Source organism: Lagenorhynchus albirostris, chromosome 17 (assembly GCF_949774975.1).
Source record: "Lagenorhynchus albirostris chromosome 17, mLagAlb1.1, whole genome shotgun sequence".
NCBI classification, from domain to species: Eukaryota; Metazoa; Chordata; class Mammalia; order Artiodactyla; family Delphinidae; genus Lagenorhynchus; species Lagenorhynchus albirostris.
The window spans coordinates 71,979,264-72,002,545 of record NC_083111.1 but is presented as its reverse complement, the minus strand read 5'-3'; the positions used below and the strand labels follow the sequence as shown (position 1 = coordinate 72,002,545).

At 46.8% G+C, this 23,282-nt stretch overlaps 1 protein-coding gene across 5 annotated transcripts in view; it reads left to right on the top strand.

The window, feature by feature from the left end:
- ASAP1 (ArfGAP with SH3 domain, ankyrin repeat and PH domain 1) overlaps window positions 1-23,282 on the top strand; it is a 348,560-nt gene that overhangs the window by 35,559 nt on the left and 289,719 nt on the right. For all 5 annotated transcript variants that reach the window (XM_060128595.1, XM_060128596.1, XM_060128594.1 and 2 more), the window contains exon 2: window positions 1,857-1,942. In XM_060128595.1, coding sequence (XP_059984578.1) covers window positions 1,884-1,942 — 59 coding nt within the window. In that variant the 5' untranslated portion in view covers window positions 1,857-1,883. The remainder of the gene's footprint in view (window positions 1-1,856; window positions 1,943-23,282) is intronic.

Sequence of the window (23,282 nt, the reverse complement as noted above, 5' to 3'; positions counted from 1 at the left end):
GTGGGTGCAACAGTGAGCTGGGGTGGACAAGATGAGGTCAGAGAGGAGGGGGGCAAGAGTCAGACTGTGTTCAATCATTTTTATCTGGAAGCACTGAGGAACCATTAAAGAATGTTAAGCTAGAGGTGGAGGGATGACACAGATTTGAGTTTTAAAAGTTTTATTCTGCATATTAACCAGTCGTATTTGGGTCTGGATTTTTTAAAACAAAAAACTTAAAAAGCATTTTTAACATTTATGAGGCTATTAGAAATTTGAACGTTGGGTATTTGGTGATATCAAAGAATGATCATCTTTTTAGGTGTGGTAATGGTGTTGCTGTTATATTTTTGTAAAAGACCTTATATAGCGATACATGCTGCACTATTTTTTTTTATAAATTTATTTTATGTATTTTATTTTTGGCTGCGTTGGGTCTTTGTTGCTGTGCGCGGGCTTTCTCGAGTTGCGGCGACTGGGGGCTACTCTTTGTTGCGGTGCACGGGCTTCTCACTGCTGTGCCTTCTCTTGTTGCGGAGCACGGGCTCTAGGCACGCGGGCTTCAGTAGTTGTGGCTTGCGGACTCTAGAGCACAGGCTCAGTAGTTGTGGCTCGTGGACTCTAGAGCGCAGCCTCAGTAGTTGTGGCCCACGGGCTTAGTTGCTCCGTGGCATGTGGGATCTTCCCGGACCAGGGCACAAACCTATGTCCCCTGCATTGGCAGGTGGATTCTTAACCACTGCGCCACCAGGGAAGCCCCTGTGCTGTGCCATTAATGACTGAAATAAGACGTCTGGAATATGCTTCTAAAAACTAACATGGGGAGGGGGAGGGATTAGGGAGTGGATGGGGTAGGATTGATTATGAGTTGATGGTGATTGGGGCTGGGCGGTGGGAATCTCTGTGTTTGTGTCCGTACACAATTCTGTTTGTTTTATGTAATAAAACATAAAAAAAGAAAAAGATTGTTCTGGCTTCAGTGTAGGGGAGCAGATTTCAGAGGGAGAAATGGTGATGAGGGGAGACCAATTAGGTGATAGTTGTAGTATCCCAGGTGAGAATGATGGAGGCTTGATCCAGGGCTGTGTCAGTGGAGATGGAGAGAGAGAGAGACAGGTTGAGAGATATTTAGGTTCGAGACACGTGACTTAGGGATGGGGAGATGGTGTGTCAAGTGTGTCCCTAGGTTTCTGGCCGCAGATGGAGGTACCACTCTGAACTTGGGGAAGGACCCAGCAGGTCCCTTGGCTTCTCTTGTTTTCACACCCCCACTTCTGTTTCCCCTCCAACCAAAAATATTGAAGCTGTTCCCTTATGTAAAACCTTTAATCCCAGACTTCCTGTGCTCTGTGCACTCAGCAATTAATTAAGCTTTGGTATGCATGAATTAATTAAAATCCTCTCTCTGGTTCAGAGGGGCTGTCCTGAAATATGTAGATTCATATGTATCTACCTTCTTCCTGGGGCTGATTCCCTTGGCTGGGGGAACTCCTCTGCTTCCCCATGGGCACACAGCTATGGCTGTCTGTCTGTCCTACCTGTCAGCACAATTTAATTTCATGTTTAGGAGCTCAGGTTTAGAGATGTTAATGACTTGTAAATTGCTCTCCAACATAGAGCTAGAAATAGAAAGGCAAGAAGGATTCCTGAGCACTTGAACAGATTTACTGATGGAGATGTCAGCCCCAAAGTGGATTGCTGAAATAGTGGTTTCCCCACTGTTTTCCTTCCCATTCCTGGACAGCCGCTGCGGTGTAAGAACATTCCTAACAGGGGTGCTGGCTTCCACATGAAATCACGTGTTGGTCTGAGACAATGTCTTCTGCCCAGTCCTGCTGGATGACTCTTGTCACCTTTTTTCCTACCTCCCCATCCAGGTAATTTTCTGATGTGACGGCTGAGACATGAGATCTTCAGCCTCCAGGCTCTCCAGTTTTTCATCAAGAGATTCACTATGGAATCGGTGAGTGGTCTTAGCCCATCCTGTCCAGAGAGCCCAGCCTGGGAAATGTGGAGGGATTCTTTTGGGGAGGTTGAAATGCAAAAGTTGATCAGACTCAAGCACTAGAATCTGACAGAGACACCATGGGTGTGGATATTAGTGGTGAACAGATCTTTGGCATTTGTAGAGCTGCAGACTTTTTGAAGTGTTTCCTGTCACATTACCGATCATCTGTGTGCAGAGGGAAAGGTGGTGGGGTGGTGGTATGAGAATGAAGTAAGGAATGATAACAAAAACAACACTGCCAACAAGAACAGATGCTATTTTAGCTGAGTGACTCTTTAAAGACATTACTTCATTCATTCCGCCCAACAATCCTACCAGGAAGGGCTGACCACATTCATTTTACAGATAGAGAACTTGCCCAACTGGATCTGAAACCAATTTTTCCTGATTCCAGGTCTGCTGCCTTTTTCCTCTTGCAGTGTTGCTTCTTGGTAGAGGTGTGATTTGTCCCATTTTGCAGCTGGGAATACTGGGGCCTGGCATAGGCGCACATGATAGAGTCTAAGGCATCTGACCTCAGTGGGTGGAGATTTGTGTTAGTGGATGATAAAAAACTGGACTGGACAGGAAACGCCATGAAAACTAGGCAGAGAAAACTCCAAAAGTCCAAGGATCTTAAAGTTGCCAGGGTGACTTGACACAGGGTCCACCTGCTATGACTGGTTTTTCCCAGAAGTCAGCTTAGTGGCGGAAAGATTGTGGGTGCTGGAGGGGTGGTTGAATTCTTGCTCTGCCAGCAACTTTCTGTGTGACCTCAGGCAAGTCATTAACCTTCTCTGTTCTGTTTTCTTATCTATGGAATTGGAGTAATAATAGTTATGTTTCAGGTTTTCGTGCAGATTAGAAAAAAAGGTGTACAATAAAGTGTCTTGCATAAAGTAGGGACATAAAACATTATAATTATTCCAGTTTTTAAAATGAAAGTAATTTTTAGGATAATTAGATAAGGAAGAGTGTCCTGAATGGGTAGGAGAGGTGAGAGGCTAGAGGCAGGGAGGCCAACCTGAGAGGCTTTGATGTGACCCAGACATGAGTTGATAGGGGACTGTTACCATCTTCCAGGATAAATGAGACTCTGCCTGCTTATCTTCATAGTTTGATGATTACAGGGTTACCCAAGTCATGGTTTATTTTGTTTTGTTTTATAAATCAAGAATCCAACACGAAAGTGACATTAGTTTTGCAGTTGTCTTTTTAGGTGATATTGTTACTAAACCAAACTTGGATCTGCTCGCCTGACAGGCATCAAGGTCAATCTACTGACACCAGGTTGTAGTGAAGGAAAGTACAGCGTTTATTACAGGGTGCCAAGCAAGAAGAATGGGCAGCTCATGCTCAAGAGATCTGAATTCTCCAGTGGTTTCCAGGGAAGGGTTTTTAAAGACAGTGTGAGGGAGAGGGTCACAGGGTGAGTGATCAGCTTGTGCACAATTCTCTGATTGGTTGTGGTGAGGTAACGGTGATGTTTCAGGAATCTCAAATCACCAACCTTTTGGTTCCCACCAGTCTGGGGTCTATGTGTTGGTGATCAGCATGCAGTTAACTTCCTCCACATAGTGGGGGTTTTAGAATCTGCAAAACAGCTGAAGGATATGACTCAAGATATTACCTATAGCCCCAAGAAGGAACTAAAGGTCCTTGATGTTGTTTTATGTCTAAGTTGTTATTATTTTGTCTTGCTTCACTGCTTTCTTTTCGTTTTGCATTTTCTCGCTTCTCTGGTTAAATTCATTCTTTGGAACTTGGGGAAGGCCTAGGGGGCTAAAGCTTTTCTAGAAACAAGAGGCGGGGAACACGGGGGTGGGGGTGTCTGTCCCTGGGAAGGTCCTCCTCAGTTTCAATATTAATTACAATTGCAACAGCAGTGCATTATTTAGGATTAGGTTTTGCTATGAATGATGTAGAATCTAAAAGAACATTGGCTTAAACAGAAGATAGAAGTATATTTCTCTCTTGCTTTGAACCCAAGGTGGTACAGGGCTGCTGCAGCAACTGTGAGAGACCCAGACTTTTCCTCTCTTGTTTTTCTGCCATGTGGACCTCCTTTCCCCCAAGGTCACCTCATGGTCCATTCTGAGTGCTTCTGTGCCAGCCATCACATCTACCAGCAGAAAGAAGGGAAGAAGAAAGGCAGGCCCCTTCTTTTAAGGGTATCTGCTTCTGGGTGTCACACTTGCTGCTTCTGCTTATGTTCTGTTGGCCAGAATTTAGTCCTCTGCCTACATTTAACTGCAAGGAAGGCTGGGAAATGTGATCTTTCTTCTGTAAGACCACGTGCTTACCAAAATTGAGGATTATTGTGATTGAAAAAGAAGAGAACAAAGAACAACAACAAAAAAGAAGAGAACAGATATTGGAGGACAAATCTTTCTTTGCCATGCAAATAGTTATTGAAAGGTTGCTATTAAGAGGGTAGGCTCAGTGGCCAGACTGCTGGTACTGTATTAGAATCCTGAATTCAGGACTCTATAGCTACATGACCTTGGGAAATCTACTAACTTCTGTGCCTCAGTTTCTTTATCTGTAAAATCCTATTTTATACATTCTCGTAAGGGTTGCTTTGAACGTTAGATGAGTTAAGGTAAAGCACTTGGACCAGTACCGGGAACGTCATAAGTGCTATGTGTTAGCTATTACTATAACTACTGCCTCTACTATTAGTAATACTACTTCTATTACCACTATTACTACTTCTATTGTTACCATTACTGCTGCTTCTACTATTACAGCTACTGCTTCGACTGTCGCTTTCATGCTTCTCCTTCTCCTGTTACTTCTGCTGCTGCTGGTGCTGTCACTGCTACTACTTCTATTACTAACACTATTACTATCTATGACTGTTGTTGCCAGGTACCGCATATACATGTATAAAATTTTATACTCATAGCAAGGTAAGTATTATTTTCCCCATATGAAGATAAAGAGTCAGAGAGCACAGTAACTTGCCAGGTGGCATGCAGCTGGCAGGATAGTGGTTTCCCTTTGGGTGGGTGAGGGGATAGTGACCAGAAGGGAGCATGAAGCAGCTTCTGAGGTTCTGCAGATGTTCTGGGGGCTGGTTGCATGGGTGTCAAAATTCCTTGAATGGTACATTTATGACATAGGCAATTTTATGTGTTTATATTATATTTCAATTAAAACACATCATGGAGCGGGTAGGTGGTAGAACATGAGCGAAACTACACCTGATTCTAAAGCCCGCGCTCTCTTTAACTATAACGTAAGGCCCAACACCTTTATCTCATTTCACTGATTTGTTTGTTTGTTGGCTCTTTCATAACATGTATTGATCAATTGCTTATTACTTATGTGCCAAGAACTGGGCCAGGTTGCTTGGGATACAGAGGTACAAGCAGCACACATGGCCCTGTCCTCATGGGGCTTTCTGTCTAGAGGAAAAGGAAAGATAAATGTCATACAGATTGCCGGCTACTGGGTCAGGCTCAGCGTGGGATGCCCTGGGGCCACAGGAGGGACACATAAACTGATCCAGCCATGCAGGTCTGATAAAATAATGTCCATCTCACTGATGCCCGTCTCAACCAACTCCTCTGGTAGGGCAGAAGGTCCCCACATCCATGGGTAAGCTGACCGCATCAGGGCTACATCAAAACACATAAAGAAGTTCTTTGCCTTCTCTGCTAACAGGACTGAGAAGGGGTCAGCTTTTCTTTTCCTTGTTTGTCACTGTGACAGTTGTGACCTCCACCGGGGTGTCCCGTGGAGCAGACAAGCGCTGAGCTTTGGAGTTCAGTAGACAAGAGAGAAAACACACGGGAGCAGAGGCTCTCTAAATGTATCGGGACATGAGTCCAGGGACCTCTTACTTTGTTCATTTATATATGATGTATCTTCGTTCATAATAAAAATGAAGGAATGAAGGAATAAAATCATACCCCACAACAGTGCAGTTGCCATCCCTGGAAAAGTTCAAGTCCAGAGGAATAAAGAACAAGATGTTCCCTTTTTTCACCTCAAATACCACCAGGATGGCAGGGGCAGCAAATGGCAGTGCAGTTGAATTCTGAGCCAGCAGTGGAAATCAGTTGCCCTTATTTTTAGGGGTTTTCTCCATCCGTAGAAGTGAACTGACCATAACTTTAGACCCTCCTAAGCCACGCCCGGAGAAACCCCTTTGACTCCCTCTCCCTGCCTTTGCCTTTGCAAAGGTCACTGCAGACTCCCTATCCTTCTTATGCTGTGGGCTGTCAGCCCAAATTGAATTTCCCTGAGCCCAGCTGATGTCCCTTTTTGGCCGCAGGGCAGGTGTCAGAGGCTGAATGCAGCACAGGGACAGGAAATGTGTCCCCGGAGCTGAACACAGAAGCGTTGACCTCTGAACTCGGAGCTGCATTTCTGACATTGCTGGAAGGGTTGGAAAGCCTTATGATTTCTGGATGTGAAAGAAAAGGAAATGTGTTTTAGAAATACAATGTTCAAGTTCAAGTTTATGTAAAAGAAAAAGAAATGTGTCTTAGAACAATATTCAATTGTTTAGAACAACAATATTCAAGGGGGGAGGTGAATTATATTCAAAGGGCTGTGAAAGCCCTTTCAATGTAATTGAGGCTGTTTGAAACTCAACTGCTTATTCCATGGCCTCAGTTAGATGCATAAAGGAAAGAAATTACCTACCTAGACCGAGAATTGGGAAATTATGATCCTGGTCTTGTTTCCTTCCCTCCCACCTTCCCTTCATTTTTTTCCTTCCCTCCTTCCAAATTTACTAGAAGCTGCTGTGTGCCACACCCTATGCTGAGTCCTGAGGAAATAGATGAATAGGACTCATTGCAAAGCCTTCCTGAGCTTATCATTTATTCATTTAAAAACATTTATTCATTCTACAAACATTTATTGAGTACCTAATTTGCTCTGGTCTGTTAGTAGAGATAAAAGACGTAGTTCCTTCTCATCCTGAGTTTGTACTTTATTAATTTTTTCTCTGTGAGCGTCTCCTGTGAGCCAGGGACTGCGCCAGTGGCTGGGATTCCAAGATAAGCAAAATATAGCTTCTGTCCTGATGGAGCTAAAAGACCATACAACATTGTATTCATCTCCTAGGGCTGCCGTAACAGAGTACCACAAACCTGGTGGCTCAAAACAGTAGAAATGTGTTGTCTCACAATTCTGGATGCTGGAAGTCCAAACCCAGGGTATCGGCAGGGTACTAAAGCCGGTAGGGGAAAATCCTTCCTTGCCTCTTCCTAGCTTCTGGGGTTTGCTGGCAATCTTTGATGTTTGTTGCCTAGCAGCTGCGTTGCTTCGACCTCTGCCTGCGTTGTCCCATGTCCTTCTCCCTCTTGTCTCTCTTCTTCTCTCTTACAAGGTCACCAGTCTTGTTGGAATAAGGGCCCACCCTACTCCAGTATGATCTCATCTTTAATTTACATCTTAATTACATCTACAAAGATCCTGTTTCCAAATAAACTCACATTCATGGGTACACTGGACTAGGACATCAGCATTTTGGGGGGGGGCACAATTCAACCCATAACAAATATATATATAGCCATGTAAAGCATCTACAAGGGCACTGGGTGTGGGTGGATCCTGGGTAAGGATAATTGACCTGCTTCTTCCACTTTCTGTCTGCATCTAAGGGGACTAGGCAGGAACCCTGTGTTGCTCCGAGTGAGTGTTTCTGGATTTTTTTTGCCTGGGAGGTGAGACATTGTGCACTTACAGGGAGAGTCTTGTGTGGTGCAAGTTGATGGGCAGGGTTCATTCCCACTACTCTTGTTAGTTTTTGTTTCATGGGGTGGCCGTTGAGTCTGGGTGAACACCTGCCTTGATCAGGAGGCCCAGACTGGTGGTTAGAGCTGTGGGTTCCTATCCTGCCTCTGGTCTTGCTGGTCCTGTGAGCCTGGGTCCACTTCTTCCCCGTTCTCTGCCTCAGGCGTCTCACTGTACCTCCCCCAGGGGTCTTGTGTGGACCAGGTGGGATCAGATCTATAAAGCGTTCGCGAGAGCTCCCGGCCCTCGGTAAGTGTTTGGTGTGAGTTGGTGGCGGTTAGGCCAGGGCACGTAAAACGTCCCTGGGAGAGGGGCTTACCCAGCTCATTCAGCACAGTCCCCTCAATAAAGACTGTTGTTCAGTGTTTAATGCCATTCACCATCAGAACATTTTTTCCATAATCTTTCCTAAAGACAGTTTTCTGAAATATAGAAAACACCCTTAGCACAAAGACATCCACTGCAGCATTGTTTAAAATGGTAAACAGTGGCAGACAAGACAAAAAGCTGCCTTACAATGAGGAATGAGTTAACAAATTAAGACAAAATTATTAAAAAAAATAGGGTAAAACAATGATGTAGTCATTAATAAGAAAATTATGGTCACTTTTTAAAGGTTATGAGAATGCTCATGATATAAATGTCATGTAAAAAAAAAGAAAGTTTTGGACTTCCCTGGTGGCGCAGCGGTTGAGAATCTGCCTGCCAATGCAGGGGACACGGGTTCGAGCCCTGGTCTGGGAAGATCCCACATGCCACGGAGCAACTAAGCCCGTGCGCCACAGCTGCTGAGCCTGCGCTCTAGAGCCCGCGAGCCACAACTACTGAGCCTGTGAGCGACAACTACTGAGACCCACGTGCCTAGAGCCCATGCTCTGCAACAAAGAGAGGTCACCACAGTGAGAGGCCTGCACACTGCCATGAGAGTAGCCCCTGCTCTCGCAACTAGAGAAAGCCCGTGAGCAGCGACAAAGACCCAATGCAGCCAAAAATAAATAAATAAATAAATAAATATTTTTAAAAAAGAAAGTTTTATTTTTGAGGAAGTGACTGCATTTCCCTGTGCCTCAGTTTCCTCATCTTTAAAATGGAGACAATAACAGTACCTTCTTTAGAAATAGGATCGAGAATTAAATGAGATGATACATGGGAAGCATGTGATCAGCACCTGGCACATATGAGGTGCTCACTAAATGCTAATTGTTGTTATTATTTATCATTTGGTCTAAATTATGTACAAAATAGTCATAGAAAAATATTTAGAATAAACAACACAGATGAAACACACATTTTCCGTTTTGAATGTCTTATTCAAAGGACTTCATTCTGTGAGTCACTCAGCAAACATTGAGCCTCTCTGTCAAGCACTGTTAGCCTGCAGAGCAGGAGGTTTCAGTGTAGGAGAGGGCATCAGAATCCCATTTGAGGGCTTTTAAAAATACACAAGATGCCTGGAGATGCTGATTTAATTGATGTGTGGTGGGTTCCAGGCATCCGCAGTCTTAAAAAAAAAATTCCACAAGTGACTTAGATTCTCAGGATAGATATAAGGCACAGTCACTCCCCTGAAGAAGCTTGCAAACCAGATGAGAAGATGGGAACCACAGCGTAATATAAGGAGAATAGACTAGAATAGCTCTAGACTGGGGCTCTTGACTCTGGGTCCCATGCAGAACTCTGTAATATTAAAGATCCCCTTGACTCCACCCCCAGGTGAATGGAATCAGACTCTCCAGGAGGTTCCTTTTCTTTTTTTTGGCTGCGCCACGGGGCGTGCAGGATGCAGGACCAGGGATCGAACCCTTGCCCCCTGCATTGGAAGGGTGGAGTCTTAACCGCTGGACCACCAGGGAAGTCCCCCTCCAGGAGGTTCTGATGATCAGCTAGAGGGAGTGTATGCAGCTCCCTCCTCCTGTCCCTGGCCCCTTCCTACCCAAGATGCAACAGCATAGACTGAGAACCACAGTTTTCCCAAAGCCATTTTCTCAAAGCCATGAGGCTGATATATTTCCTCTGGTTGGTACCAGTGAATTTTTAGAAAATTATTTGTTTATGTATTTTAAAATTAAAACATTTTAAAATGTTTTAATTGTGCGAAAATATACATAAACATAAAATGTACTGTCTTAATGATTATTAAGTGTATAGTTCATTGGTATTAAGTATATTCCCATTGTTGTGCAATCATCACCACCGTCCATCTCCAGAACTCTTTTCATCTTGCAAAACTAAAACTCTGTACCCACTAAATAACAGCCCCCCCCTTTCCTCCCTTCCTCCAGCCCCTGGCAACCACCATTCTACTTGCTGTTTCTATGAATTTGACTACTCTAGGTATCTCACATAAGTGAATCATACAGTATTTGTCATTTTGTGACTAGCTTCTTTCACTTAGCATAATATCCTCAGGATTCATCCATGTTGTAGGCTGTGTCAGAATTTCCTTCCTTTTTAAGGCTGGGTAATATTGCATTGTATGGATATATACCACATTTTGCTTATCCATTCATCCATTGATGGATACTTAGGTTGCTTCCATCTGTTGACTATTATAAACAATGCTGCTATGAACACGGGTGTACAGATATGTCAACTCCCTGCTTGGTGTCTTTTGGGTGATGGAATTCTACCCAGAGGTGGAATTGCTGGATCATAATGGTAATTCTATATTTAATTTTTTGAGGAACCACCATACTGTTTCCCACAGCGACTGTACCATTTTACATTCCCATCAACAGTGCACAAGGGTTTCTATTTCTTCACATCTTTGCCAACACTTGTGATTTTCTATTTTTGTAATAGTAGCCATCCTAATGGATGTGCTAGTGAAGGCTTTTAGCTGGGACACATCACTGTCAGCTTCATATTTCATTTATGTTGTGTGGGCCAATTAAGCAATTCCCAAGCATTTATTTAAGCTCTAGGCACTGAGAATAACGGACCTAAATAATACATGGATGGTTCCTGCCTTCAAGCTCTAGGAGTGGGTCAGGGGAAATAGATATATGACAAGTAATTTTGTCCAATAAGATACATCCTTAGGGAGCATATTATACGTGGAATACAGTTTAAAATGGTAGGAGATGTTGACTGAGTTTATTAGTGCCTCAGTGTCAACACACGAGATACATCATTTGAGCAGACCTAGAGGCCTAAGTTTGGGCTGTCCAACAGAACTTTCAGGATCGCCCAGCAGAACTTTCTGTAATGGTGGAAATGCTCTGTCTGGTGTCTGCTAGCTACATGTGGCCGTTGAGCACCTGCAATGTGCCTGGTACAACTGAGAAATTGAAGTTTTAAAGTTTATTTAATCTTAATGAATTTTCACTTAAATTGAAATTAGCCAGAAGTGGCCAGTGGCTAGTGGGTTGGGCAGTAGAGTTAATGGAGAGCGTCTGACATGGTTCTCAAACTTGAATACTCACGTATTCAAGGGATCTTGAATCGCCAGGATCACCTGGGGATCTAGTTCTAAAGCAGATTCTCTGGGGACTTCCCTGGTGGTCCAATGGGTAACACTCCATGCTCCCAATGCAGGGGGCGCAAGTTCGATTCCTGGTCAGGGAACTAGATCCCACACTCATGCTGCAACCAGGAGACTGCATGCCGCAGGGAAGATCCCGCGTGCTGCAACTAAGACCCAGAGCAGTCTAAATAAATAAATAAATAAAAATTTTAAAAATAAAATAAAAAAGCAGATTCTTAGGCCCTCCCCCTTGTGTTTGTGGTCCCTAAAGTGTGTAGTGGGGCAAGGAGTCTGTGTTTTAATAGCCACTGCAGGTGATTCTGATGCAGGTGCAGTTTGTGTTTTTCAAACTTTTGTATCAGAATATTTTCTTCAGATGAAAGCTTAAGAGAGCTCAGTGTAGAAAACAGACAAGAGCAGAGTTCTTTCTGGTTGAAGCAGGGCTGGGACCCAGGGCTCCATACATATAGGGGGGCCATGCTCTATCCTCCCTGGGGGAGGTTTCTTGTAGCACAATTCATACAACCCGGATCTAGCCCGACCTCGTCATTGTATTAATCTGAAACCCTGTGAAATGCAGAGTAAGATTTGGTTTCTAATAACTGTAAGCATGCCAGAACCAATTTAAAACCAATAATTACTTCTGGAAATGCAAATTGAAGCAGAAGTACAATGTCTCAGCTTGGGCTGCTACAACAAAAGTACCGTGGACTGTGTGGTTTAAACAACAGACACTTATTTCTCACCATTCTGGAGGCTGGGGAGTCTAGGATCAGGGCACTGGCAGATTCCATGTCCATTGAGGGCCTGCTTCTTGGTTCATTGACGGCTGTCTTCCTCATGTCCTCACATAGTGGAAGGGGCAAGGGATCTCCCTGGGTTCTCTTTTATAAGGCACTAATACCATTCATGAGGGCACCACCATCATGACCTAATCACCTCCCAAAGACCCCACCTCCCGATACCATCATATTATGCGTTAGGATTTCAACACATGAATTTTGGGGAGACACAAACGTTCAGCCCATAACACACAATTAGTACGTTAATAGCCATTTTTCCCCTTGCATTGGACATCAGCCACCCACCTGGGCATCACATGAGGGGTTGCAGAGCAGTGATTAAGAGGACAGCCCGAGTCTGACCTGGATGTGAATGCCAGCTCCACCCACCCCTGGAACTTAGTGATACTAGGCAGGTTTCTCCATCTGTAAAATGGGTATAACAATATCTACCCCATAGATAATACATGTAAATCCCAGCACTTGGCACTTAGCGTTAATTATTATAACAACAACAACTAACATTTCCTGAGCATTTAACATGAGCCAGGCACTTCACTCTTCTAAGAATTTGTTATTTATCACCTCATTTAATCCTTACAACAGCCTGTGAGGCAGGTACTATTGTAATTTCTGTGGTAAAGGCAAGCTGAAGCTCATGGAGGTTTGGAAGGTTGAGGCCATGATGCTGGTAAATGGCAGAAGTGGGATTCAATTGCAGGGAGTCTGGCCCCGGACCCCGGAATTTCCACTTTTCCACACTGCGTTATTATCCCTAGGTTCTAAGGAAAGCCTTTTTCTTCTTTCTTTGCGGCGTGCGGGATCTTAGTTCCCCGACCAGGGATAGAACCTGCGCCCCCTGAGTTGGAAGCGTGGAGTCTTAACCACTGGACCACCAGGGAAGTCCCAGGAAAGCCTTTTAAGATGAACCCTCCCCCACCCCACTTCCAGATCTCAAAGGTTCAGAATTATTCTCCAAGTCAACTCAGCTTCGAGGAGCTGCATTTGACCCAGCTGCCCACTCCCTCCCTCCAAAAACACTGTTTTCTTTTGGCTACCAGGGCGCCAAGCTGCTTGGATTTGTCCTCGTGCTTTTGCCCTCTTCCTCTGTCTCTCAGTGGTGCACCCCTCACTCCAGCCAGTCTCAGAGCGTTTTCAAAGACCGTCTGTATGCTGACGACTTCCAAATGATATCTCCAGCTGAGTCTGTCCTCTGAGTTCCAGACTTGAGTATCCCAAATGCCATACTCATGTTTCCGTTTGGAAGTCTAGCAGGCACCTTGAACTTGGGATATCCAACCTTGATTATTCTCCACATGCCTCCTGCATGAGAACTTGCTATGCCCCTGCTTAAAATGTATCTGTGGCCCCAATGCCCCCCTGCCCATTTCACTTAGAATGAAATCCAGATTCCTTACCATGGCCTGCAAAGGCCAGCATGATCTAGCCTCTGCCTGCCCTGCACCGTCCGCCCTCACCCCATGCCCTCAACAGACTTCAGCCACTGACCTCTTTCTGTTCTCACACTCAGCAAGTGCTGTCTGGTCTCAGGACTCAGACACATGTTGTTTTTCTGCCTGCAGGACCCCTCTCCCTGCACCTCCATCCCCGAAGCCCCTGCTCTTCACAGGGGTGACAACTTCCTGTCCTGTAGCCTCAGCTAGCATACTATATCCTCAGACAGATCTTTCCTCATCACCCTACTCTCTCTGACTGCACCCTGTAGGTTTTCTTCCCAGCACTTGTAACAGTCTGGAATTACTTGTTTGTTCACAAATAGAGCCCGGCACATAGTAGATGCTCAATAAATACGTATTATTGTTGCATTCAAATCAGTGGCCCCCGTTTAGCCGATCGTGAGCATAAAATGCCAGTGCTAGGCCTGTAGTTTGTAGGATCCTTTCACAGGCGAGGTGGTACTCATATGGGTATACAAGTGATTGAAAATTGGATGGGACCTGGGCTTTTTTATGGACCTCGGTCTCTGTTTTCACATCTCTTCATGCTGGGCCATCCAAACTGTTAGGACTTACAAAGATAATCTTAAGGGAAACAGCAGCCTCGGATACCCAATGCATATTAAAGTTGATTTGATTTTGGTTGAAAATGGAAACTATGAGCTAATGCATTTTACAGATTGGAGCAGAGAACAATTTTCTCTGTTTAAAAAAAAAAAAAGCCTGAGATGTAGAACGCTTTGTGTGGGTTATCGTAGTGCCAAAAGCTCCTGAAAGGGGTTCTCTGCAAATATTTGGGGTTTGATGCTCATAAACAACCACACGGGTTTTCCTGAGAATCGATAACTGCGGCAACAACAGCATCGCTTCCAAAGTGAGAATGTGCTCGCCGAGCTGAAGCGCAGAGCGACTGCTTTGGCTGAGCCGCGAAACAAGATAGAGGTTTACAAAGTGACTGCAGACAGGCCATTAACAGGACTGGCTGCAGGGAACTCGCCCCGCCCTCCCTTGCCGCTGCCTCTTCAGCAGCCAGCAGCAAGATACTTGACTGTGAGATTCCCGAGCCACAGACCAGGCTCTCCACGTTGCAGCTTCCAGAAACACCTGTCCTACAACTGCCCGTCTGTCCACCCAGTAGGCACAGAGCTTATCTTCCCAGAAATGCTAGCAAAATTCCTGAATTGATTGCCACTGGTTCAGCTTGGGTCACTTGTCCCAATCACGGTGGGCCACGTGATGGGATATTCAGACTGGACAGACCTGTGTCACGTGACCATCCCCAGAGCTGGGGAGAGGTCAGCACCATGGAAACCAAAGGACTGAGAGGTGGCCTCTGGGAGGCCAAAATGCCGAGGCCGCCCCACTAAGCAAGTCACTGGAGGTAGGCGGAACCAGTAGCCTAAGTTCAAACCACTCCTTTAGCGGGTCTTCTAGCGTCTTTGTTCTGCTTTGGCTCTTTTAATTTTTATTTATTTAATTTGGCTGCGCTGGGTCTTCATTGCTGCGCAGGGGCTTTCTCTAGTTGCGGTGAGCGGGGATTCTTAACCACTGCCCCACCAGGGAAGCCCTGCTTTGGCTCTTTTAAATGAACCTCAAGCACACGCCCCACCCCGACTTGCTTCTGGGATGGCTCCAGGCCATATTTGTCAGTCGGCCTCCTGTTTCTCCTCTACTCTTAGCAACTTTGTTCAGCTCATCCCATTGGATCAAAGACAGAGCTTGACTCCCAAGCCCCTGCCTTTGACTGCCAGCTTCCTCTGAAATGTGGGTCCAGGCCTCTGTCCTACCCCCAGACCCCACACCCTTTCCATGAGAGCAGCCTCCGCCTGGCAGGCGGGAGTGTGATGGGTTGTGAGGCAGATCCAGGCGCAGGCAGTGAGGGCTTCCAGGGCCGGCACCGTGACACAGCGGAGGCCCCTTCCCGCGGCTTCCTTGTCCTCGGGTAAGTGTACGGTCTCCCCAACGCCCCAGTCGACCTGGCCCTGCTCCACTGCGTCTCTACCACTCACCTCTCCTTGTCTGCGCTCCAGCCAGACCCGAGTTCTGTTGGTTCCCCGAGGAAGTTTGTCCCTGGGGCACTGGTCCCTTCTTCTCCTTTTTCCTTCTTAACTTCCGCTCATCCAAGCCTCGGCCCAAAGGGCATTTCCCCAGGGAAGCCTTCCCTGACACCTCCTTGCAACTCAGCTAGCACCTGTCTATAACCTGTGTGTTGTGTGTGTGTGTGTGTGTGTAGGTATGTGTGTGCATGTGTGGGTGTGTGACCATCTTGCTTTTACTCAATGTCAGCCTCTGTCCTTCTCACTAGATTATCATTTCCAGGAGGGTGGGGACCATCCCAGTCTTGCTCACAACTATCCATAGCTTCCAGGACAGTGCAGAGCACATAATAGGCACTCAGTAAATGTTTGTTGAGTGAATGAATGACCGGGCAATGGGGAGCTATTGAAGGATGTGATGTGAGAGGATGACTTGCCCAGGTTCTCCAGATGGAAACGGACACCACTGTCTCTGAAGTCCGCGCCTTCTGACTCCCTCCTCTGTCCAGCAGTGGGGTTCTCTGAGTAGCAGGAGAGGGAAAATGACAATTGGAACACAAAATGGCCAGGTCCTAAACGACTAGTGAGCTGACAGCTTTGATGTTACACCTAAGATGTCATCATCCCTTCCTTGGAGCGGTTCTGTCTCATGTACAGAGGAGAAAGTGGTTTGCATGATTATTTTAATTAGAGAAGACCATCCCTGCTGGTAACTTGAGGCCATTCCATTTCACCTTGGAGTGCCCCATCTGGTTTGAGTCTTCCGTCACTCTCGGACCCCATAATTTGGTGATAAATTGACTGATGGGGACCTGGGGGTGGCACACATGGGACGCCGACTTTCCAAGTCATTAGCGCGTTTAATCTTAGAGGACTCTGACCCCCTTCGCATGAGTTCAAAATAGAGTTCAGAGTGTGACCTGTATCACAAAGGGCAGTCTTCACCAGTAGGCAGCCAGGCCTGGGGAGGAGCCAGGAGAGCGGGGTCTCTGGGAGAAATACTGTTCTGTATCAGTTGGGCATCCTTCAGTGGCAAGCAGAGGAAAAGAGAAGTCCAAGGCTAGTGCCAGCTTTAGATGCTCCTGGATCCAGGGATGCCCCTGGGGTCGTTAGGACGCAGTCCCTCCGTCTGGTACAGTACAACACACATAAACATGGAGACTCTCCCTTCTGACACTTCCTTGCTGTGTGACTTTGGGCAAACCACTAACCCCTCTGAGCCTCGGTTTCCTCCTGCACCGAGGATTAAAGGAGCCAGCTAATGAAAGCACTTAGCACAGTGCCTGGCTCTGCTCTCCTAATGGTTTGGGGCTCATAGCCTCCTGGCTGCTCGTCCATTTAAAGAGAGTTTCTCTTTCCCCAAAGCAGTCAGGGATACGGACCTGGGTCTCAGGCTCCCTGCTGCAGGTACATATGCTTCCCGTGGCTGGAGCTTGGGAAGCCCCTCGGGGAAGAGGTCTGAGAAGTAGTGAGCAGCCTGCCTGCCAGACTGGGCAAGGATGGAGTGGAGTGGGGGCCAGACTGAGGGTGTTATTTCCAGGTGGAAGATTGAATAAAGAGCCTTGCAGGCCCTTGTGTTGTGAAGGGGATACTAGTAGAAAGAGTGGCAATGAATGTGTGTCGGCCACATATGACAGGTCCACCGGCCCTTCCATGCCCTTGTGCCTTTGCACGTGCTCTTCCCCCTGCCAGGGGTGCCCTACCTACCCTTCACACTCCCCATTCATCTGAAAGACCCAGCTCTTCTGTGGAGCCCTCCCCAGCCCTTTCCCCTACCATTAATTGCTTCTCCATTTTGGAACAAGCATCTATGGGGTGATGGCCCTGTGTGCTGGAAACACAGAAGAGAATAAATCACAGGGTCTGTGTCCGAATTTAGTTTGATCCTTCGACTCCACTTTGTTTCTCCTCTATCCGAGCAGTTTGTTCATTTATTCAACAGATATTTATGAAGCACCTTCTCTTTTGCCAGGCATTGCTCTGGGAGCTGTGGATTCAGCAGAGAGAGGAAGTGACAATAAAATCAATAAATACTATTAACAAACAAGATAATTTCTGATGGTGTATAGTTTAAGGAAATAAATAAGAGATCGGGAGCAGGTTGGGAGGAAGGACCCTGTGGAATGTGACATGAAGGGTGACAAGGAGCAGTGCAGGGCATTCCAGGTGAGGGGGGAATAGCATGTGAAAAGGCCCTGTGGTGGCATGTTCCAAAAATGACAGTAGGAAGCAAGGTGAGGTGTGGGGAAGTGGGGGCGGTTTGGAAAGTGAGGTCAGGGAGATGGGCAGGGGCCGGGAGGGGTAAGACCTTGAGACCGCGTAAGGGGCTTAGATTTTATTCTCAATGCCTTGGGAAGCCGTCGTTGCGATTCCTTGTCCAGCCTGGAGCTGGCGCTTTTCATTTTCACTCGAACACTGATGTGCAGTGTGGTGGCCACTAGTCATGTGCGGCTACCAAGCACTGAAAATGTGGCTGGTCTGAATTGAGATGCCCCAGAAGTATGAAATGCACCAGTTTTCAAAGACTTTGTAGGGAAAAAAAGGATGCCAACTGCATCATTAATAATATTTCTGTTGATTACATGTTGCATTGATAATATTTTGGATATATTGAGTTAAGTAATATTTATTATTAAAATGAATTTCACCTGTTTCTTTTTACTTCAGTGACCTAAAATTGAAAACTTTTTTTTTTTTTTTTTTGGCTGTGCCACGTAGCTTGCAGGATCTTAGATACTTGACCAGGGATCGAACCGGGGTCCCCTGCAGTGGAAGCGAGGAGTCCTAACCCCTGGACCGCCAGGAACTTACCTAAAATTTAAAACTACATGCAGTCCTATTGTATTAGATTATATTTCTCTTGGACAGCACTGCCCTAGAAGCGCCTTCAGCCCTTGCTTTTACCTGCCTGGGTTATGATTACCTCTTGCCTTGTCCACGTTGCTCCTTGAGGACTGACTGCCTCTGGTTGGTGGTCTTTTCCCCGGGTGCCGTCTACAGGAGAAGCGTTGGTGCCCACCCCGTGGTCCCAGTCCCCTTGACCCATACTGGTTCCCAGGTGCTGAGTGCCCAGGACTGCTTCTGGACCCGTGGTTTCTCTGTCTGCTCAGGCTGCATGTAGGTCAGGCCAGAAGTGCTGGGGTTAACTCCCCAGGCAGCCCACAGCCAGTGAAGGAAAAGAGCTGGAGAATAAATGCCCCAGCTTCCTGCCTGCAGATGCACAATCTGAGGTGTGTCCCAGCCTCTCCCAGACATCCCTACTAGGGCTGGAGCCCGGTTGTCCCTGGCAGTAGCCTCCTCTTTCATGCACCCTTATTGGCTTCCTTCCTGTCTCCGTCTTAGCTCCCCGTTCATCCCCCGGGTTCGTTTCCTTAAATCCTCGTCTCAGACTCTGCTTCTGAGGGATCCCAGCCTGAGACCTGCGGTACCCAACACATAGGTGCTCAGTAGAAGGAAGAGGGGCATCCTCTGTCCGGCACCCCACTGGGTGCAGCTGTCAGGGGTGGGATGCAGGTGGCAGGGGCACAGGATTCCTGGCTAGTCTTCTCCAGCCCCTGGACTTCTGAGCCAGAGCGCTAAGAGCAAGGACATGGGCCAGGCGTGGGGCGTGGTGTCTGGCTGATCCGAGTGCCTCTAGCGGCCACACCCAGAGGGACAGTTGAGTCAGCACCTGAGTCAGTGAGGACAGAGCTGCCCAGATGTGTGCTGACCTCCTATGTCAGTCTGGCAGTGGGGCCCGGGCGTGGCTCGCAGCTGGAAGGGTGGTGGGAGTGTCCAGCACACGCCGCGAAGCAGAGAGTTGATGGGCGTGATGTCTTTTTTTTCTAACACCACTTCTGACCCCAGGCAGCTTTCCAATTCTCCGGCAGAAACTGGGTGTCCAACAACTCAATTTTGACACTATGTACCTGGAGTTAGCGCAGACCTCACAGGTTAAGGGCTCAGTCCCATAGGACTGTCCCCACTTCAGATGCCAGTTACAAGTCCCAGGGGCTACTTCTGATTGATCGGCTATAAGTTCGCAAGTTTCCACAACCTCCTCCTCAAGTTTTATAATTCCCTAGAATGACTCACTGAGCTCAGGAAAGCACTTTACTCACTGTTACCAGTTTATTATAAAGGATGCAACTCAGGAAGAGCCAAATGGAAGAGATGCATAGGGCGAGGTGTGGAGGGCCGAGGGCGGGGGCAGGGTGCGGTGCACAAGCTTCCTTGCCCTCCCAAGGCTCGCCTGGCACACTGATGTGTTCACCAACCCGGAAGCCCCGAATCCCGAAGTTCAGGGGTTTTTATGGAGGGTTCATTGCACAGCCATGATTGATCAACTCTTTGGCCATTGGTGATTGAACCCTGTCCCCAGCCCCCAGCCCCTCCCTGGCGATCTTTCTGCGGATGCCCTGAAGCTATTTAGCCCCTTATCTGTAAGTCATCTCATTAGCACACAAAAGACACTCTTAGTACTCTGGATATCCCAAGGGCGGTAGGAGCTTTGTGCCAGGAACGGGGCAAAGACCAGACATATTTTTTGTGATACCACTGTAGGGATTAACTCGTGAGATCCCTTGGAAGACCGGTGACTGGTGACTTGCCTGGATCATGCTGTGTTCTATGTATTAAATGTGTATTGGAAGGAGGAAGGGAGGGAGGTGACAGATCTTGCTGTGTAGAACTGCTGCTGTGCATCCATTCTTCAACAAGCCTGCAAAGCACCTACTGTGTGCTCGTGCCATGTTCATTCAGGGCCAACATTGTAGCCAGATTGCACCTTCTCAGTTTCCAACCTGTTCGTGACCACTGCCAGCTTAGAAGCTCTGACTTGCTTTTAGGACAAAGACCAACTCCTTGGCATGACATCCAAGGCCTTCTCCAGTGGCCTCTGCCTATCCGCTCTTATCCTGCTGGTCACACGTCCTTCACTCTCATTGCACTGAGCTGTTTGCACTGCCCCGCATCTGATGTGCGTGTCAGGCCTCCACGCACTTGTACCTGCTGTTCCGTCTGCCTGGAACATCCTTTGCCAGCCATCCTACCAGCTAACTTCTCCTTTGGGAGGCAGCTCGGCATCACCTCCTCCAGGCAGTCCTTCCAGATTCCCTCCTTACCATTGATTGCCCTGTTGCTTCTCTATATCCCCCGTATCTATTTATCCTAGAACTTCGGCCATTCAGCAGATACATATTGGGCACTTACGTTGAAGGGACTGTACAGTTAACTAAGAATCCCTGCTAGTGTCTGTCAGCACTGATGAAGAGCCAAACAATGAACTAATCACCATACTTGTACTGTCTCGTTTAATCCTCACTTCTGCCCTATGAAGTAGGCACTAGTATTAACCCCATTTTTCAGAGGTGGAAACTGAGGATTAGAGAGATTAACAGAGACAGTGGTGGAACCAGAGTGCACAACCCATCAGACCCCAGAGCTCTTGTACTTCCCTGGAAGACAATATTGTCTTTTCTTGTTCTGCAGTTGTCTGTTTACTCTGCCTCCCTGCATCAGTCCGGGTCTCAGCAGGAAGCAGATGGAACACTCAAAATAGGATAATTCGAGCAGAGTTTAATAAAAGACTCATTTGAGAAGTGTGGGCGAGGGGTAGGGAAACCGCAAGGGATGGCGGGGCCCTCCAGGCTCCGCTGAAGGTCTGAAGGGGCGAGGGAGGGGGTGTCTCTGGGAAGCAGAGCCGGAGAGGCTGTGCGCAGAGGGCCCTCATTAAGACAGCAGCTGGAAGGGCTGGAGCCTGGAGCGGAGGGGAGCACCCGCCTCCTCCATCCCACTGGCCTCCATCCCATTGGCCAAACCCAGCTGGAAGCCGGAGGGCCAAGGAGCTTTGAGATGTGTTCAGAACAGATCAGGCCCCGGGGGCCGGCGCAGGACAGGAAGGGCATTGAGTGGGCCTGGTGGGCCACCTGCATCTCCGGATTAACTGTAGGCTTCTTGAGGGCTCTGCCCTGCCTGGCTCCTACTTAAACCTGTGGGGTCTCACGTCGAAGCCAGCAGGCTGGAGGTGCTCCACGTGTGTGTCCAGTGAATGAATAATGAGTGACCAGTCTTTAGTAAAAAGACTCCTTCCGCAGTGTCTGCTTGTCAATCACATGTGGACTCAAGATTCTGAGGGTGTATGTGTGTGTCTGTCTGTCTGTGTCATCTTTGAAGTTTGCGGTGAGGAAAAGGATGGTCAAGTCCTTCCAATTCTGAAACATCTGATTCTTTTTTTTTTTTTTTTTCCGGTACGCGGGCCTCTCACTGCTGTGGCCTCTCCCGTTGCGGAGCACAGGCTCCGGACGCGCAGGCCCAGGGGCCATGGCTCACGGGTCCAGCCGCTCCGCGGCATGCGGGAACTTCCCGGAACGGGGCACGAACCCGTGTCCCCTGCGTCGGCAGGCAGACTCTCAGCCACTGCGCCACCAGGGAAGCCCTTAAGTTCTTTTTTTAATTGAAGTATAGTTGATTTACACTATTGTGTTAGTTTCAGGTGTACAGCAAAGTGATTCATATATATATATATATATATATATATATGATTTTTTTCATTATAAGTTATTACAAGATACTGAATATAGTTTCCTGTGCTACACAGTAAATCCTTGTTGTTTATCTATTTTATATATAGCGGTGTGTATCTGTTAATCCTGTACTCCTAATTTATCCTCCCCCACCCCTTTTCCTCTTTGGTAACCACGAGTTTGTTTTCTATGTCTCTGAGCCTGTTTCTGTTTTGTAAATAAGTTCATTTGTATCGTATTTTAGATTCTACATATAAGTGATATCGTATGATATTTGTTTTTCTCTGTCTGACTTACTTTACTTACTGTGATAATCTCCAGGTCCATCCATGTTGCTGCAAGTGGCAGTGTTTCATTCTTTTTTTATGGCTGAGTAATGTTCTATTATATATATTTATATATATATAAAATGGAATATTTTATATATACACACACTGCATTTTCTTTATCCATTCATCTGTTGATAGACACTTAGGTTGCTTCCATGTCTTAGCTATTGTAAATAGTGCTGCTGTGAACACTGGGGAGCATGTATCTTTTTGAATTAGAATTTTTGTCTTTTCCGGATATATGCCCAGGAGTGGGATTGCTGGATCATATGGTAGTTCCATTTTTAGGTTTTTGAGGAACTTCCATGCTCTTCTCCATAGTGACAGCACCAATTTACATTCCCATCAACAGTGTGGGAGGGTTTTCTTTTCTCCACACCCTCTCCAGCATTTATTATCTGTAGACTTTTAGATGATGGCCATCCTGATCAGTGTAAGGTGACACCTCATTGTAGTTTTGATTTGCATCCTGACTTGATTCTTTTCAGTGCTTCTTAAAAAACTTTTCATACCTCTTGCCCCATTTGAACTTGGATGTGAAGGTGGAAAACAGAAGCAAGTAAATGCCACGTTAATCTCACGCTGCCTTCAGGCAGCCACAGTTACTGGGATAATTGGGCCTCGTCTGTCAGCCTTTGCCTGAATTCCTGAGATGAGGGAAGAAAAAGCAGCCCCAATGTGGAGTCCACCAACGTCAGGCTTGGCCCCATGGGAGGTGCTAGCACCCAGGGCAGAGTGACCAGCCCAGGCTGTGGCCATGTTTCCATGCCTTGTGGTTGGGAGGCCCTCTCTGTGCTTCCCAGGTGAAATTATCTGAGGAAGAGCACCCAGCCAGAGAGACAGAGAGAAACAACCTGAATTACTCTAGGGTGTGCATTTGGGAGCCCGTATTTGCTGGGTTAAAGGACTCAAAAGCAAAAATATAATTCCAAATTGGTTATAATTCTTTTTTTGTTGTTTTTTCCAGTTTGTGTGTGGTGTGGCAATGT